This window comes from Podarcis gaigeae (genome assembly GCF_964106915.1).
Source record: "Podarcis gaigeae genome assembly, chromosome: 2".
In the NCBI taxonomy this organism is placed as follows: Eukaryota; Metazoa; Chordata; class Lepidosauria; order Squamata; family Lacertidae; genus Podarcis; species Podarcis gaigeae.
The window spans coordinates 74,355,066-74,373,796 of NC_139679.1; the positions used below are offsets into that span (position 1 = coordinate 74,355,066).

The 18,731-nt window shown below is 38.3% G+C and overlaps 1 protein-coding gene across 13 annotated transcripts in view; it reads left to right on the plus strand.

Moving 5' to 3' along the window:
• The window catches only part of DOCK3 (dedicator of cytokinesis 3), a 139,981-nt gene that overhangs the window by 102,526 nt on the left and 18,724 nt on the right, over positions 1-18,731 (plus strand). For 7 of the 13 annotated variants that reach the window (XM_083726450.1, XM_083726443.1, XM_083726451.1 and 4 more), the window contains 13 exons: positions 1,327-1,420; positions 2,224-2,372; positions 2,602-2,688; positions 3,007-3,111; positions 3,789-3,930; positions 5,399-5,565; positions 6,470-6,556; positions 7,127-7,306; positions 8,499-8,582; positions 10,710-10,826; positions 12,986-13,107; positions 14,673-14,808; positions 15,582-15,663. In XM_083726450.1, coding sequence (XP_083582576.1) covers positions 1,327-1,420; positions 2,224-2,372; positions 2,602-2,688; positions 3,007-3,111; positions 3,789-3,930; positions 5,399-5,565; positions 6,470-6,556; positions 7,127-7,306; positions 8,499-8,582; positions 10,710-10,826; positions 12,986-13,107; positions 14,673-14,808; positions 15,582-15,663 — 1,552 coding nt within the window. Of the gene's footprint in view, positions 1-1,326; positions 1,421-2,223; positions 2,373-2,601; positions 2,689-3,006; positions 3,112-3,788; positions 3,931-5,398; positions 5,566-6,469; positions 6,557-7,126; positions 7,307-8,498; positions 8,583-10,709; positions 10,827-12,985; positions 13,108-14,672; positions 14,809-15,581; positions 15,664-17,769; positions 17,923-18,731 lie in introns of all 13 variants that reach the window. The other 6 variants (XM_083726440.1, XM_083726449.1, XM_083726445.1 and 3 more) reach the window with 1 other exon arrangement.

Here is an 18,731-nt window from a genome sequence, read left to right on the forward strand (position 1 = left end):
AGGGCATCATGTTGGCTACATCTGCCTAGTATTTCCTACTGTGACCCTGCCTCTATGCTGCCAGAGAGCAGGCTGGTCATAGATTAGAGGCCCATATAAGGTGCATGCAACAAAAATACCTTATGATCCTTGATGGAAGTGTAACAAAAGTGTAATTAGAAAAATAGCATTTACTGGCTTATTAGGAATTTGTTGATCCTTGCAAATCTCTTGCCCACTCACTCCCCGGCTCAAGTATATAATATGAGTCCCAGTGTAACACCCTTAATGGCCTAGCTTAGAATATATGGTAAAAACATGAACTAAGATTAGCATTTAATCCCCTGAAAATTGTAAATCTTAAGAGTACTTTTTCAGTGAAACTTCAGTTCAGATATAACACTACACCATGATTTAGCATTATCAGAACAAGTCACAGCAGACCTTGGGCTCGCACGTGCTCTCTTTCTGTTAGAGGTTACCAACCATAACCACTTCCCAAAGTGTCTAGCAGAGTTTTCCTGGCTGCAGTCGACAAGAACTATAGTCACACTCGAATGCACAGTCAATAATTACTTTATGCAAGCATTTGGTTATACAAGCATTTTCTTTTACTACTATCTACAAACTATTTACAGTCCTTCTTCCTCTCTTTGGCACAGTATACTTCCAGTCTAGTAATAAACTGTCCTGATACTGCAAACACTTTACCATACATCCAAACTCACTGTAAGCATGCGTACTAACAGCGTATGTGTGCTCTCCTTGTGCCTCAAATTGCAAACTCAACTTCCTCCCTTTAATTGAATCTCCAGCTGACACCAATTAAGTTTGGAGTGCCACTCCCACACATTGAAGAAACTTCTGCAATGCTTTATAAAGTTTCCAGGAACTATTAATCTGTTTTGTGAAGAATTTATTCCTAACACTTCCTGTGCAGCAGAAGGACACTGAAAACAACTGAAAACATCCACTTTTAGTTTTGAATGATTAGCAATTTTTCATCACATCTGAACTAGGTAAACTGGTTAATTTTAGCAGTGGTTAGTTTGAACAAACCAGGATCATGCCTTGATTTCCAATCTTGATTTGTACAGTTACAATAAATCACAGTGTATCAAGTTCAAACTTAACTGTGGATTATTCAAAACTAAAAGTGGGAAGGTATTGGTGTTCTCCCCTAATTCATGAAAGTAGATTATATGGTGGGAGGACAGGCACATAAGCTCAGCGCTCACCAAGCTAAAACATGGTATAGCACTATGTAGCCAGAGTGATAACTGCTTAAGTCTCTAAAGATATACTAAACAATGAAAGTGGTTTTCTGAATTTTTTTATTTCCATTAGAACTTTTATAAATCTGAAATTAATAAGGAAGAAATGTATATTCGCTACATCCACAAGTTGTGTGATATGCACTTGCAGGCTGAAAACTACACAGGTAAGTATGGAAGGAAGCTTTCTTCAAATATTCTCTATTGTCATCTTCAAATGTGTATTTTAAATCCTTTGTGGTTTAATTGCACTTAGAAAAGAAGTTAAGTAATATTTTAAATTGCAAATATTTAAATCAGGCCTTGGTCACATGGCATATGCATATAATAACATGCTACTGTTACTTGATCAACATCACAGTGACCAGTATTAACTTTTCTTACTATAGCAGATCCTGTATGAGTGAGTAAGGGAGTTAAAATCAGAAGTGTACAGCATGTGTATCGTGTTTTCAAAGGGTGCTTTGATGACTTTGGAAAATGCCACAGTTCTGAATTTCTGTAAGCACTTTTGAACTGATTGTCCTTTTCATTCATTTAAATCACCGTCGTATCTACATAAAAACATGTAGAAGTAAGCAATATGTTCAACAATGAGCACCATTTGTACGGATCCTGCTAATTTACTACTATATTTAGTTTCTTAAATAATTGAGAATTGTGAAGATTTCATAACTTTAATCAAGATAAATAAATGATAACAATTTGAAAAAGCAATAGATAAATAAGGCAAGACGTGATTTATATTAGTTCAAGACTTAGGTGTTAATTTGGGAGTAAATTACTTTCGTGACAATGAGTTCATTGATTCGCATTTCTTAGAGTCAAGCTCTCTGATGTGCTGAGGATTAGAATTTTTTACTGAACTTGTTTTCTTGCAGTAGTCATGATCACGTGCATAATATTGTGTTTGAACTGAAATGCATTTGAATATTTTTGTTCACTGTTTATTCCTTTGCTATTTCGACAGAGGCTGCCTTTACATTGCTCTTATACTGTGAGCTGCTTCAGTGGGAAGAGAGGCCTCTTCGGGAGTTCCTGCACTACCCTTCTCAGACAGAGTGGCAGCGTAAAGAAAACCTTTGCCGAAAAATTATCCACTATTTTAATAAAGGGAAGGTATGCAAAAAATAATGCTAATTTTTCTGTAGCTTCATTGTTACATTTGGATAGACGTATGGATAGAAGTAGATGGTATAGAAAATGCCTGACTCCCCCCCCCCTTTTGTGTGTGTGTCTATATTCAATCCTTGGGGTCACAAACTATTAAAGTTTTCAACTCTTGAGTTGTAAGTCTTATCTGTCTGAAAATGCAACTTGGCCTGAGTTTTTCGCTTTCCTGTTTCAGAGCTGGGAATTCGGAATCCCATTGTGCAGAGAGCTTGCTATTCAATATGAAAGCTTATACGATTATCAAAGCCTCAGCTGGATTCGGGTAGGTGGAAATTATATTGATTTGTATTTAATAATTTAACAGTAAGCAAGATTGCACTTTAATGTTCAGGTGATTTAAATGAAAAGTACTTGCACACAGCATCTTTCCTATGAAAAAACAGGGTCCTCTATAGATTTATATTCCTAGTATACGTGACTAATAATTTTGGTGTTTCACAGGATCATAGTTTACTTCTTAATGTGTTTTGAAAATCTTTGATGGACAGCACCAAATGATACCAAAGTGTTTTCAGACGGTTATTCCTGTTGTAACAGTAATTGCACTTCCAGTATGTTTTTTTAAAATTTCTATTCACAGAAAATGGAAGCTACCTATTATGATAATATAATGGAACAGCAACGTTTGGAGCCTGAATTTTTCAGAGTTGGCTTTTATGGAAGGAAATTTCCCTTCTTCCTTCGGGTAAGCCCATTCAACATTTGCATTAATGTATGAATTATACGTGCAATTTACAAATAAAGGAGTTTTGTGTACAATTGATTTTTATTTATTTGTTGACAAGTAGGAAATATCTGCTAGGTTTTTGTTCAGTTTAGTTTCAAAGCAGATTGCTGTTTACTTCAATGCAGCGGTAAAGAACAGGTTTTCACAGTGAAAGTGTTGGGGGAGGGGGAGCACTTGCACACAGAGCTTTATCCTGTGAACTGCCCTGAGACCTACAGGTATAGGGCAGTATATTATTATTATTATTATTATTATTATTATTATTATTAATATTTATTCATTATTATTATTGTGGACCTATGCCTAGAAAGCAGCACAAAAGGAAGTCTGAATGAGTCTTTAGTTGACCTCCCTGAACTGTATATTAGATTTTATTGTTGATGCTTTTATGTTGTTTAACATTATTATACATAACTTAACCTGAGATGAGTGATGATTAGGGCCAGGCTTGAAATCCTTTAAATAAATCAATAGCATTTAAACATTTTTTTGTGGATCACTCAATGCTTTGGTTTACCATAACGTCACACAAGAGTATTATTTTCAATTAATTTTCTGTTACCTACAATGATAAGAAAGCTAAGATGACATAGTAGGGATTTATTGGCTTCCACACTTCTTTCTTTCCTTTGTAGAACAAAGAGTATGTTTGCCGAGGCCATGACTATGAGAGATTGGAGGCCTTCCAACAAAGAATGCTCAGTGAATTCCCACAAGCCATTGCAATGCAGCATCCAAACCACCCAGATGACAGCATCTTGCAATGTGATGCCCAGTGTATCCTTTATCAAAGTTTATGATGTTAATAAAGCAGCTACAAATAGACATCTGAATCTTGATCTTGTTCACCGTTTCCCTTTTAGATGTTGAGAAAAATTAAGCACAGAAGTGTTTCTTTTCATTATCATTGAATGAAAATCAAATCAAAATCAAAATCAACTAATTGTTAGTTGAGTTGTGCGAGCACTAGATTACAGAGGAGCATTCCTGTGAAAAGGACGCAGGTGGCGCTGTGGGTTAAAGCCTCAGCGTCTAGGACTTGCCGATCGAAAGGTCGGCGGTTCGAATCCCTGCGGCGGGGTGCGCTCCCGTTGCTCGGTCCCAGCGCCTGCCAACCTAGCAGTTCGAAAGCACCTCCGGGTGCAAGTAGATAAATAGGGACCGCTTACCAGCGGGAAGGTAAACGGCGTTTCCGTGTGCGGCTCTGGCTCGCCAGAGCAGCGATGTCACGCTGGCCACGTTACCCGGAAGTGTCTCCGGACAGCGCTGGCCCCTGGCCTCTTGAGTGAGATGGGCGCACAACCCCAGAGTCTGTCAAGACTGGCCCGTACGGGCAGGGGTACCTTTACCTTTACCTTTATTCCTGTGAAATGAGGGACACCCATAAAGCTGGACTGCTAACTTTGTCAAATTTCCCCTAGTTCATGATGAATTTCTTTAAAAAAAAAAAATTAAGGTTGTCACATGCATTACCCTATCTTCATTCAGGTACACAAAGCAACAACAAGTTCTTCTTGATGAGGAATAGTTTTAGAAAACAGCGTAGATGTATGCTCTGTGATATTACTGTAATATTAAAAGCAAATTAGAGATGAGGTAAGGAGTTCAGAGCATAACATGAACATTCACAGTTCCAGTTAAGAAACCGGCTGCCAGATTAGTGTCATAGTAAGAGGGACCCAAACTGAAATTGTTTAATTGCAAGATAGTTAATGTCTTTAAGTAATTTTTAAAAAGCAATACCTCATTTTGATTTTCCAGCCTTTTGCCGCCCCATGTTCCTTAATGGAGCCACTAATTCCTCTGCTTTGAAGCACCAAGGCATGGAAAGAAAATGGATCTTGAATTTAATATAATATTGGCCTAGATAAGTTGGTAATGCTACATTAACAGCAATCACATGTTACAGATTTACATAACTGCTAAAATGATGTGATTCAAATAGCTAGATAAATGAGTGAAACTTTATTCCTTAAAGCCATAGGAGACCACAATATAAATACAAGTAACAAACAGTAATTTTGACATATTCAACAGCTGCTTGAATTTCCATCATAGAAAGTTGCTGGCAATTGGGCCTTCCCAATAAGGTATAGGCATCGCTTTAAAATATATTTTAAAGGATATGCAACAAGAGTCTGTAATTTGTATCTGTTGCTAGTGTCATAAATGAGACTTACCTAGATGCTCTTGTTTGGTGCCTATGTGTTTGTTTGTTTTTTTCTTTGACTGGACTGTGTTGCAGATTTGCAGATCTATGCAGTGACTCCCATTCCAGATAATATTGATGTGCTGCAAATGGACCGTGTCCCTGATCGCATAAAGAGCTTTTATAGAGTTAACAACATCAGGAAGTTCCGCTATGACAGACCTTTCCATAAAGGCCCAAAAGACAAGGAAAATGAATTTAAGGTTGAATTCTCTGTAATATGGCAGCATTGTCTTTAAATCGAAATGAGTCCTGTGTCAAAAAGAATATTAGGAAAAAACTTTGAAAGTTGATAAAACCAAATAATTCAATCCTATGCATTTCTTATTGGAAATAAACCTTGCTGAACTACATTGAGTAGACATGCATGAAATTGTGCTTTAAATGATTCGAAATGTACTAAAGTATATTCATGAGTATACTTCTGTGTTCTGCAGAAGAAACGTAATCCATGTCGTGTTCTGCAGCCTGTGTACTGTTCTTCCCTGCACAACAGAATTCTACCTTTTCTTGGGAGCAACCTAAATAGGAGCTTTTGAAGTGGCTAATAAAAATAGGCCCAGGAGCAGCTGCTTTAAACGCTAAAAAATGAAAGGTTTCATACTGCTGTTTTAAAAAAATGGAATGTAATGGTTTTTTGTTTTCCTCCAGTATATTAAACTGCTTAAACCATGGACTTTATCGAGTCCAGTATGTTAAGAATATTGTATGCTTAGGAATCACTTTTTCCCCTCAGTTGTTTCTTCCTTCATCCTCCCTTCTTGTGAGTCACCAAACAAATGTGGAAGTCTTTCATTAACTATCATTTCCCAATTTTGGTTGAACCACCTGATATTAATTTTAGAAAATTAAGCTACAACATCAAGTTAGTTTAATATCCTGAAACCATTAACCGTGGTTTTCTGGTTTCCAGAAAAAACGGGAACTATAATTAATGGAGGACTGCCTGGTTTGTTTGCCAACTTGCAGAAAGGGTGGAGTGAAAAAGTTGCACAGGCGGCCAAAATGTTCATTTATTCCCCAGTTTGTTGAGCTGAGATAGGATTGTCTGAATGTGGCCAATGGATTTTGCATTTTCTATATATTGTTATGTTTCTTGCTTTGCAGAGTTTATGGATTGAACGCACAACTCTAACCCTGACTCACAGTTTACCTGGCATCTCTCGGTGGTTTGAAGTGGAGAGAAGAGAACTGGTAACATGTATTATACTTAAGGAGTGAATGGCTAGCTAAAATGAAAAGAATGAGCAACTTTCTGCCTATTGGCATCTCTATGGGTTAAACATGTATGTTATATATCTTACTGCTACAATAAGAATAGCAGTACCAAGCGTTCAAAGAGGGCCTGTCAGCTGTTCACAGTCAGTATGTTAGATATTGTAGTGGCTAGACAACTGGTTTAAACACCCATGCTGCAAATCAGTGACATATGTCAGATGGATGTGTAATGGACTTTGAAGTGGTTAATATGGGGAGGGGAGGATGACCTTAACTGCTCAGTTTGCAGTCCACCTTTGGTTCTGCTCTCCACGCAACACACAAGAGACTTGGCTGCCTTCTCAATGTAGCTCTCTACTGCTCATACATGAGACGATACTAGCTTCTGGAGAGCTGTGTGGCACACTCAGCCCTAAGGCCTGTACCAAGAGAAGGACCCTTCCCAGGGCTCCGCCAAGAAAGAGAAACTAAAACATGCAGGCTCTTAACAAAACGTTACAGTACAGGAATGTTGATGGTATTGAAGTGGACTCTGGTGTCTTGCAGGTTGAAGTCAGCCCTTTGGAAAATGCCATTCAAGTAGTGGAGAACAAAAACCAGGAGCTAAGGACGCTGATAAGCCAGTACCAACACAAACAGATGCATGGGAATATCAATCTGCTCAGTATGTGCCTGAATGGAGTAATTGATGCTGCTGTGAATGGTGGCATAGCACGCTATCAGGAGGTAAATGGAGGTTGACTCTGTTTTGTTTTGTTGTTAGCAGCTCTTCGCAGTACCATTTTTTTCCCAGTTGCATTGCATTGAATTTTAAAATATGAAAGAGCATAAGAAATTGTGTCCAATTTTCTTTACAAGATGGAATTTTATTAAAATTGTGCCTAACTGTTGGTCTACATTCTGATCTAGACAGCCACAAACATTTTATGTGGGGGGGGGGGGTGAACATTCTGCATAAGCAAGTGGTCATAATGTAAAATACTGAAAATACTGAATTTTAGGAAGCTAATATAGTGAGTGATGCCTTAGAAAGCCCTGAAATTCATTCCCTTATTAATGCTGAACATTTGTTCTAAATATATATATATAAGAATTATCTTTGTCTTCACTAAATTTCAACAGAAGCATAGGCTTAAAGGGACTTCTGCTCTACAGTTTGGTTGGCAGATACTAGTTAAAAATGTATGTTGCTAAAACTACATTTATAAAATATGTTGACCTACATTTCTGGGTCATCTGCGCCATGCAGACCCAAGAAACACACTTCACCTTTTATATTATTAATTTCCGATGTTTCTCATTTCCCACAGCTGCTGAAGATAAACAAATAACAGAAAGTATAAAAAATTCACGACATGGTCTAAGAGTGATGCAGTGATTATGTTAGGTCAGGTTTATTTTAAGGTCCTGGAAAGGTCTTCCCAGCACTACTCAAAGGAATTACTTTGTATAAGAAGGGATTGTTTTTGCTGTTTGTCTGCACTGTTGAGTTCTGAACCCATGCTCCTAAGGAGGATTGCACCAACAGCATAACAACTACTTTTTTTGTTTTCTGTTACGCTAATATAAGAAGAGAAGATAAAGTATGAAACAGGGTAGAAAAGGGAAGGAGGAGGGGGGGGAGAGAACAGAGAAAATAGGAAGGCAACCGTACATGGTGAAATATTTTAAATGGGTCCCTTGTTGCAGGTAGAAGTGAATCCAAAGTCTGAAAATGAATTGCCTAGGCCATTAAAAAGATGCTGTGACTGCATGTATATTCTAGAATACTAGAGGAGATTAAGTAAATGGTGTTTCTATGTTTCTTGGTGATAGAGCACCCTATGTTTCTATTAGGGTCTTTTCTTTTCTTTCTTGTGGTTATTAAGAAACTTTTTATTGAATTTCTAAATGGAAAAAAAATGTCTTCTTTCCCCAGGCTTTCTTCGATAGAGATTATATTACTACTCACCCAGGAGATGCAGAAAAAATCACGCAGCTGAAAGAGCTGATGCATGAACAGGTATCCCCAGACTTCTAAAGATGAAGGAATATTATTGTAATAACATTTTATTTCCTCAACAATATATCCAGTAACAAAGATTCCATAGGCTTAGGCTACAATGCTTACACTACTTAATTTGGGAATAAACCTCACTGAATTCAACAGGACTTCTCAGTAGACATGACTACTATTGCACTCTAATTCAGTGTTTAAGATGAAGAAGTTTACATTGTGCTCAATGTAAATTTTTCTTCTAAGACTTTTTTTCCAGGACTTAACATTTCACTGACCTAAAATGAAAAGAGAAACCTAAGTTAGTCTACAGGTAGATTCTGAATACATCCGTTTCCATGTAAAAATATTTAAAAGTGAAAATTCTGGTGATTTCAGTCATTTTTCCTTCCTTCACTCCATTAAAGTATTTTATCCAAACTAGGGAGAATGTTAAAAATTTTCATGATCAGTGTCTTGTCTACATTGCTCCCACAATCTTAATTTATGTAAAAGCTTAACAAGGTAGTGGCCTTTTGTAATTATTTTCACTGGTGGAACACTAGTTCCAAAGCGGTCGGTGTGATGATTAGAACTGGGTGCCTACCCTAGGTGTTAATTCAAGGAAAATAAATCAGTCTGTCTTGGTGAAAGTGTTGTGGCTCAGTGGAAGAGCACTTGATTTACATGTGTGGTGTAACACGGGTTGAATCCCAATCATCTCCGTTTAAGAGAGTCTGAGAAGAGCACACCCACCTAGTCTGATACCCTGGGGGTATAATCACTTCCCCCCCCCCTTTCCTGTAATTATTTCTTCTCTGTGTAAGTTAAGCTTTACTACAGAGGAGCTTTACTACAGAACAGAAACCGGATTTAACAATTACAGTATTTTTAAAAAGAAACTGGAACAAGCAGGAAGAGGATCAGATTTCCTCTTAGCTTAGCGTTTCCTGCTTTTAGCAGTAGGCAGAGACAACTTCCATGTGGATGTATCCTGACTCACAAATAGAAACACCCTTTAGGTGAGTGCCAATGGTACCCTCTAGCAAGCAGTCAGATACTTGGGGAAATTTTTAACTCATTATCGCTCACCAGAGCCTAAGTTAGCTCTCATGTATGCTTGTACACAAAGTTATTTCTTTCTTTCTTTCTTTCTTTCTTTCTTTCTTTCTTTCTTTCTTTCTTTCTTTCTTTCTTTCTCACTAGTTACAGTGTATGTGAAAATCACACAGCACTGAAAGTGCCTGGATCCTTGTGGTCTACAAAATTGGTCTGGCAAAGTTTGGACACCTTACTCTGTCCATAGTGCTAGATGGTGTTGTGTGAAATGTTATGATTAATTCTATACTGCCTTTTGGCTAAAAAAAAAAAAGGCCCCCATGGTGGATCACGAAGGATAATAAAAAGATAATTAAAGGAAAAGGGGGGGATCCAACTAAGAAAAATGTAAAACAAAATTGTAAGTATTGATGAAGTTGTTCTCCTGATTTTGAAAAACTTCATTGATATCTGCCAGTTCTCTATTGGTCTAGCTTAGGGTGGCCATATTTCAAAAAGTGAAAATCTGGACACAAAAGTTGTTGAGATCTTGATTTTTTGCATGATCTCAACAACAACAAAATTTGAGCTATTTTAAAGGGAATTTGCCAAAAATCTACCCTTCCAACACTGTTTCTGGCAGCCGAATCCCAGCTATGTCAAGGGAATTCTGGATGTATGGCAACTCTAGTCTAGCCACAACTGCCATCACTTCAAATTCACATTCTTGCTATTACAACATTTGCAGGAAGAGATGGCCAGGAATCATATGAGTGGTTGTTAGGCAATCAACTACATGCTCTTTAATGTTTCATGCTATAATCCAAAAAAAGATTTAGTGAGCATGAATGATTTAGCTAAACTAAGCTACAAGTACAGATAGGTAGCCGTGTTGGTCTGCCATAGTCAAAACAAAAAAAATTCCTTCCAGTAGCACCTTAAAGACCAACTAAGTCAGTTCTTGGTATGAGCTTTCGTGTGCATGCACACTTCTTCAGATTCTTCAGCTACAAGTATTTAGAGACAGTTACCCTTCAGTGAATGAGTGGTATATAGAACATTATTTTGCAGTCTTTCTTAGGCTGCATGTATAGGCTTTGATTTTATTTTTAATAGGTACATATATTAGGAGTGGGTCTTGCAGTACATGAGAAGTTTGTACATCCAGAGATGCGCCCTCTTCATAAGAAACTAATTGACCAGTTCCAGATGATGCGATCCAGTTTGTACCATGTAAGTAGATAAACACTTTTCTTTGTTTGTTTCTTTCTCTTTTTTCACAGTTCACAGCAGTATTTTGAATTCTTCCATTATGGCATAGACATGTGAACTGGAAAATGCTGAATGAGTACAAAATGAATTCTTCAGCAAAAATAAATTAGATATCCAGAAAAATATGAGGAAATGAACATCTGGATTTTTCATTTGTCTAGGCATTGCTCACATCATCTGAATCACATATGATCTTTTAAAATGGGTACAAAAAAACTACACATTGCTTGAAATGCTATGATTAGGGATCTTTTAATCTGAGGATGCAATTTGAAAATAAAGCCTCAAGGAAAATTTGCTTGAAGGTTATTTTAAATTGGAAATTACCACAAGGGGAAAGGATAAAAGCCCCTCTTCCCCCGTACTAGTTTTTCATCTTCAAATTGCAATCTCAGCAACTGTATTTTGGGGTTTTTTACTCCCTTAAAAGAATAACAGCAGAGTACATAATGTATAGTTCTGCCTTCCGTTGCTTGCTTAAAATAGGATATAAATAAATGTGTGCTTTTAAGCGTTACTTAAGGGCAGAGTACACAGTGAAAGGAGAAGTAAATAATGTAGTGTTAGAAATCCATTTTGTATAAAAGCCTGCATCAAAGCTAGACGTGTACTTCACATCTTTCTGATTTGGGAACCATTACCATCCATCTGTATATTGATGGTTCATTATTGATGATGACAAAAGTATTAGCGATAACGATACATAGAAAAAGTCTCATAGATTGCATTTGCTGAGATATGAGTGAGGCTTATGGCATACAACTCCTTTCCTCCTCCCTTTGCACAAGCCAGCAACAGATCAGAAAAATCTTCAGTTAGCTATCATTTCCCATTTCATCCAGAGTGGAACCAACCAGGATATTAAGCCATGGGCTACACGTATTGCACATTATGCTAAATCGTTGCTTAGTAGTACTATGTGTGTGAGCAGGAAGGAACCTGAGTGAAGACTCAGAACTGTATGCTCCCCTCTCCTCTTGTGTGGCCAGGAGAGGAACTTTGCTAATTTTACAGAATGTCAGCTTTCACAGAACTGTGGTTTAAAACAAATTTCTGGCCAGCTTCTAAGCAAGCGTACTTCATACCATGGATTATGAAGCTGCTTTGTAACTAATCAGAGCTTGTTTTAAACCACAGTCTCTGGTTCATACATACCGTATTTTTCCGTCTATAAGACGCCCCCCATGTATAAGGACACCCCCCCCCCTATTTTGGGAGACTCAATTTTAAGAAAATGAGGGGAGATGGCCCAAAGTTGTTGAGCTTCTCCCCCCACGCAGCTGTGTGCAGGAAACACTCACTAGATCATTTCCCGCTCACTGCTGCATTGGGGGAAGTTGCGCTCCCGCCAACCAGCTGGCTGGCAGGCGCACCGCTTCTTCCCCCCCCCCGCCCCCCATTGCCACTATCCATGTGTATTGTTTGTCAGGCCTGGTCGTTGTCCTCTTCAGATCACCACACGAACACTTCTTGTTCTTTTATGACTTTTTATTGCGTATTAACAAAACAATATTATAAACGGTTCTTAAATATCATTCCTCAGAGTCACTTCTTTCAGATACCTTCTGAGCTCTGCTTCTCCGTGACCAGCCACTCTCAAAATGGCGAAGGCGCCCTTCCCTTCACTTTCCCACTCTTTTTTCTAACCTCCTGGCTAGAGCTGGCCTGTATCTCCCCTCCTCCGAATCTGAGCTAGAACTTAACCCTTGCCTTTCCTGGGAACAGCCAGTCCCTCCCTGTTGTTCCTCTTGCTCTCTTCTATTAGATTCACTGCTCTCCTCCCCCCCCCCCCTTGGGGAACGCTTTCTCCCTCTGAGAAACTGGAAACTTCTAACTCTTCCCTGACATTGGTTGACCCCAGTTTTTTGACACAGTTTTTGAGTCAAAAAACCTCGTCTGATACATGGGAAAATACGGTAATACCAAGCCAGAATTCTGTGATATTGAAAGCAGATGCTAGTTGTACAGGGACAGACAACAAGAAGGGTAACAGGTAACATTCTAGCTCATGTAGATAGCACTAGCTATGGTTTATGAAAGGGCTGTGGGGGGGACCATAAGGCACAATCCTATTAGCTTATTATTAAGGCAACATATGACCATCCGAATGTACTTTACAGGAGTTGCCTGCTTTGGATAAACTGAGTCCAGCCTGCTCAGGAACGAGCACACCACGCAGCAATATGCTTGTATCACATAGTCCAATGAGTCCAGAGAGTATCAAGTTGGTACATCGCCACAGGTATTTATCTACCTAAGAAAGGTCTTTCTATACTAAGGTTACCAGATTTTTTTTCAATGAATCCGGGGACACTTTTCAACTTCAATGATTTTTGTATGGAGACTGATTTGTATATCCGGGGAGAGTCCCTGGGAAACGGGGACGTCTGATAACCTTATTCTATACCAGTCTTTTCAACTGATGTCTAAAGCAAAGTAGCTCATGTAGCTACTGTGTATAGATTCTGGGAGGTGCTTTGGGTCTACTCAAAGTTATAGGAATAAATAAAACCCACTTTTATATTAACTTATCTGGGCAATGAATCATTTGTGAAAGGGTATCATTCTGTGTTGGTCTTTAATATGCTTTAGCAGCTAATATGTAAAGGACTTGAAACAACTTCAAAATTCAGGGGATGCCTACCTAAGAGAGACATGGAAGCATGAAAACAAACTAAAATCCACACAGTTGAAATTGTGTGGTGGAAATTATTTTCGTTCTTCAAGCAATTTTAATCTATAAACCTTAAGTATTGTGATGGAAATGATTTTATGAGGATGGTTATAAAAGGCTCCATTCTTTGTTGCTTCAGCTGTTAAAATTTGCTAACCTTTCTCCTGCTTCTTTGCCACCAATTTTTCATTGAATAAAAGCTTGCAATATTCAGTGTTAGCTGATACAGAAACTGCTAATGGCAGTAGTGTTATCTGAAAAAGTATTTTTAAAACCATCAAAATTTGGTAGCAGACTTGTTTTACAGTTTTATCATTTGCCTCTTCATCCTGCCCAAAGCAAGGGGTCCTGGAAATGTTGCTCTAGCCATAGTAAGATACTGTTATGACATCATTTTGTATCAAATGTATTTTTAATGCAGATACAAAACTATGCATTGAAAAACATACAATATAAATAATTTCATGGGTCGTGAAATAGTGGTTGATGAACACTTGACTATCCCTCCAAATGCAGATGATTTCCCCAAATATTTACAAATCCAAAACAGCAAAATTTCTGTGGGTCAGAGAGCTCACTAGTTCCATGTGCAACTTAAATTGATGCAACTATGAAAAAGTATGGCAATTGGACATTAAATTATACATTAGTGCTTACTGTGTTTGTATGCATTTATTGTCTTTATTTATTTTAGGTGATTGTCATTTTTCTTCTCTGCTGTTGAAAGCTATTTCGAACAAATGGTAGAAAAGCAGGATATAAATATTTTACAGAAATAAATATTTGAATAGATAGAAGAGACACAGGAACAGCCACTTAGGTCAACGTGAATTTACAATTTGACTTCTGGCACTAAAAAAATAAGTGGTTTCTCTGATATGTTCTAACATTTCTTGACAAATTGCTAACTTGCTCTGCAGCTTGGTAAAATGTGAAAGTCCTTGTTTAATATAGTGATGGGCCTTATCTAACTGAAAATGTACAGACGCAGAAAGGCTTGTCTGTGCATGTTACTTCAATATGTTTTGAGGTACCTAAACAGTAGCTTCCAGTGAACAAGATGCATTTTTTAAATAAATATTTCTGATTAAAACAAAATATTATTTTATCTTACTGTTCTCTGTTCTCCGTAGCCCATTGAATATGCTGGGCACAGTCCGACACTCGTCATCTTCTCTTTCTTCCCATACATCAAGTGAAACAGGGAATCTGGTTATTCTAACAGACAGTTCTGTCGGAGAAACAGCAGAGGATATGTACCACATGCAGGTACGACTGTAACTCATCAGGAATATGCAGTGTTAAAGATGATTTTAGGATGCATTTAAGCAGGGCTGTCTTAAGCATATGTGGCGCTGGGATGCAAAGACCCCCCCTGGTGCCCTCTCCCCCCAGTTGCCCAGTCCCAGGTGCACAGCAGGGCAGAGCCAGCCAGCCGCCTCAGCGTCTCACTGGCTCAGTCACCCCCAAACTCGCAATGCAGAGCTGGGCGGGCTCTTCCCCGGACTCAAATCTCAGGCCCTGGAATCTCAACCTGGTGCCCTGAGAGCTTGGCTCCCAGATGCCCCGCACCCCTAGCTCCTATGGGTAAAACAGCCCTGCATTTAAGATCTCAGTCAGTACTAAGATCTACTCAGTACTTGTAGACATTGCTAGAATAATATAGTGCCTTACAGACTGAGGAAATCAAATCTTACCTCTGTCATGAACTCACTTGCTGGCTTTAGGCAAGTCACCCCCTCTCAGCCTTCCTCCCACATCTACAACATGAGAATAATAACAACACTCATTTCCTTACAAGGTTGGTATAAAGATTACATGAAAATAATATGAAACACTTGACACACTCAGAAATACTTTAAAATGCTAGGTATTTTATTATTGAATTATATTTAAGTTTACTTAGACAATTTGTAATGTTAGCTGGGTGAAAACCCCATTGTACTAGTGAGAGCACTTGCACTGGCTTCCACAGGGTGGGACGTGTTGGTTGAATCCTGCCCTAAGAATCTAATCACTAATATCTGTTTTTTCTTTCCTAGGCCAGTCCTTCCACCTCAAGCCTGAGCTCTACCCATTCTGCACCATCCCAGATGATTAACTCTGCACCTGCTAGCGCACGGGGTAAGAATGAGCCAAGGTTCTACAAATTGCTATGATGTTTGCCCTTTAAAATTCTAGATTGTACATTGAATTGCTTCCTTGCTTAAAATAAGTGATAGCTTCATTATTGCAACAATGAATTATTCAAGACTGTCTTCTACAATGTCCCAATTAAGTGTGTCATCTTTTCAGAACAGTTTGGTATACTTTCTCTCTGGTATAAAATTTATTTTAAGACAATTTAACTGTGTGTTTCCAATGGGCTCCCCAATCATTGAGCCCATTCACTTAAATCCATTCTGCTGCTTGTACGAGTTGTTTCAATTGTAAAGCAAACAGTCTGAGAAACAGCACTGAAAACAGCAACCACATGAGGACAAAGGTAAGTACCAGGCAGGTCTCAAAGGAAAAGAAATCAGGATGAAGGAACATAGAGTGTAGAATCTTACTTGGAACAAGGTGTACAAAATTTGCCTTCTTTGCCTGAGTTACAAATGAAGAAAGGGAGAGAGAAAATATCTGAAATAGCTTTCACTCTCTAGTATTTCCTTTCCTTAAAAGACACTATGCAAAGTTGGTTGTTTCTTCTCTTCACAAGTCACAACCCCCAGCTGTGGCCTCTCTAGAACTGGGTGCCAAATTATTGCTTAGAGACTCTCAAACCAAATTGCACTGCTGTTTGTGTATGCTGCAGAACAACAGAACTTCCCTATCCACTTATTTTTGGTGAACCCATTTCTGTAGAGCTCAGATATCCTTGGCAGTAGTGATACAATGGAAGAACCAATATCTCAGTAGTAGAACACATACTTTTTTGTGCGAAAGGTTGTTTTTAACACTTGACTGGAAGCCGCCCAGAGTGGCTGGGGAAGCTCAGCCAGATGGGCGGGGTATAAATAAATTATTATTATTAATAATAATAATAATAATAATAATAATAATAATCTCTGGTAGGGAGAGGGGAGAAGGGGACTCAGTGTGGAACACATGTTTTACATGCTGAAGGTGCAAGAATAAATCCATGACTTCTCCAATTAAAAATTATTCTCAAGATGTAGGGCTGGAAAATATTGTCTGCCAGAGGCCCTGGAAAGTTACTGTCAATCAGAATAGACTACACTGGGCTAGATAGATGGGTGATATGACTCAGCATACTGCAGCTTTATATACAACAGGAAAGATGACGTGGAGACAGCTGGGGAGCTTCATATGTTCAGTATAGTCTTTTTCATTATTGTATCTGTTGCACTAAGCTGAAGAGCATAGTACTGTATATGAGTACAAATATTTTTATAATTACCAAAGTTGGTGGGAAAGCAGTTGTGATCAAAGCTGAATAAAGAAGGTAAAGGTGGTGACCATTGTCAGGAAAATGGTTATGTGATTGTACTGCTTTAGGGTCAACTGTGTCTGCTAATTGTATCTCTATGAAGTATGCTCTTTGGGGAGGAAAAATATGGTATGGTGGTCCTTGCATCATTTCACAGAACTCATAGTATCTGTGATACTGTGGATATCCAGCTTTCTGAGCTGCCATTTGACTGCCCAACAGCATTTCCTGCATCTAGAATCTCTACCAGTGCTTAGAGACAAATGAGGTGATGTATGTTAAAGGACAACCAATTAATAAGTAATACATCATTTCCTGTTAGCAAATATATATTTGAACAAGCACTGTCATAACTACATGTGATTTCTGGTTTTGACTGTTTCTGATCATTTTGGAAAACTTCATTTATTCTTGGACAGATTTCTTAAACTAATTGAATTAATTTTCTTAAATTAATGGAGAAGTTGTCTGGAATTACATGAATCGCACACTAGAAAAAGAAAGCCCCAAATCTTCTTGATACTTCACAGTATGTGAATTATTAATTTAATTGTTGTGAAACTTCCAACGAGGATGAAATTGTTTTTGCAGAAAATAAGCCTGGTGGTATTGAAAATAACATGGGATTTATTTATTTGCGTACATTTCCCCCCCATTTTGATAAGTTTTATTCTATGGAAATGAGAGATTGACAAGCATTGGCGCTAAAGCAAGCTGCAGTGCAAAATTCACATGCCTAGCTCTGCCAATATGCTTCAATCCTTTTTTTATGTTTATTTATATTCTTTTTAATTTAGTGCTGATGAAAGGTGCTGGATTGACAACACTGGAGGCTGAAGCCCTCTATTTATCCACAGAACAGATACAGCACGGGCGGCAGCAGTGCAGGCTTCCCCACACTGCCCCCACCAATGTGCCTCATCTCTGTCCTGGAGGAACCACCTCTAGAGGTGAGAGGATAGATTGGTCTCCATGACCCATACAGTCCTTGGCCTTTCTGCTGCAGATTGCCAACAGAGTTACCAGCTTGTAGTGGCAGACTTAGACACCCTTCAGCCAGGAAGTGCACCAAGTCATCAGTGTGTTTCACTGCAGCTATTGGGCAGTGATAGGTTCCACACTGATGTGAGGAGTTGTACTGGAACCTCGATTTACTGAATGATGACTAACTTGCACTCTTCAGGGTTCAAAGCTTGTCTTAGAAATGAGAAAAGAGTTGCCCAAACTTGAGCAGCTTTGATTTCAGTCAATAGTCTGATTTCCAGCTAAACCTCCTATATTCTTATTCATGAGCTGAGATCTAACTGAACTGAGATGCAGCTATAATTTGAATATCTAGATATGCCTCCCATTCATATGGCTCTGATTTTTGTTTTGTTTTTATAGATAAACTATTGGATAATATAGCAAAGCTTGTTTTGTTCACAGTGAACAGTACAACTCAAATATAACTAACACAAAAAGTAAATATAATCAGCTGAAATGTCTCGCAGCTTGTCTCTGAAAAACGTACACATGTATTTTCATTTTGAAATGATAAACATTTGTAGGAATATGCTGCCTTCTTAACTTGGTACAGTAGTATGTCATAAAGCACCTTTTGAGAGGTTAGTAGACACATTACGGGGCTCTGCTCCATGAATGAGCTGATTTATCTTCATTGTTAAGGCCAATTTAAATATTATTTTAAGCATTGTAGATATGAGAATCACTTACACACTTCTGTCAGTCCGTCCTCCAATACTGCCACTTCTCAATT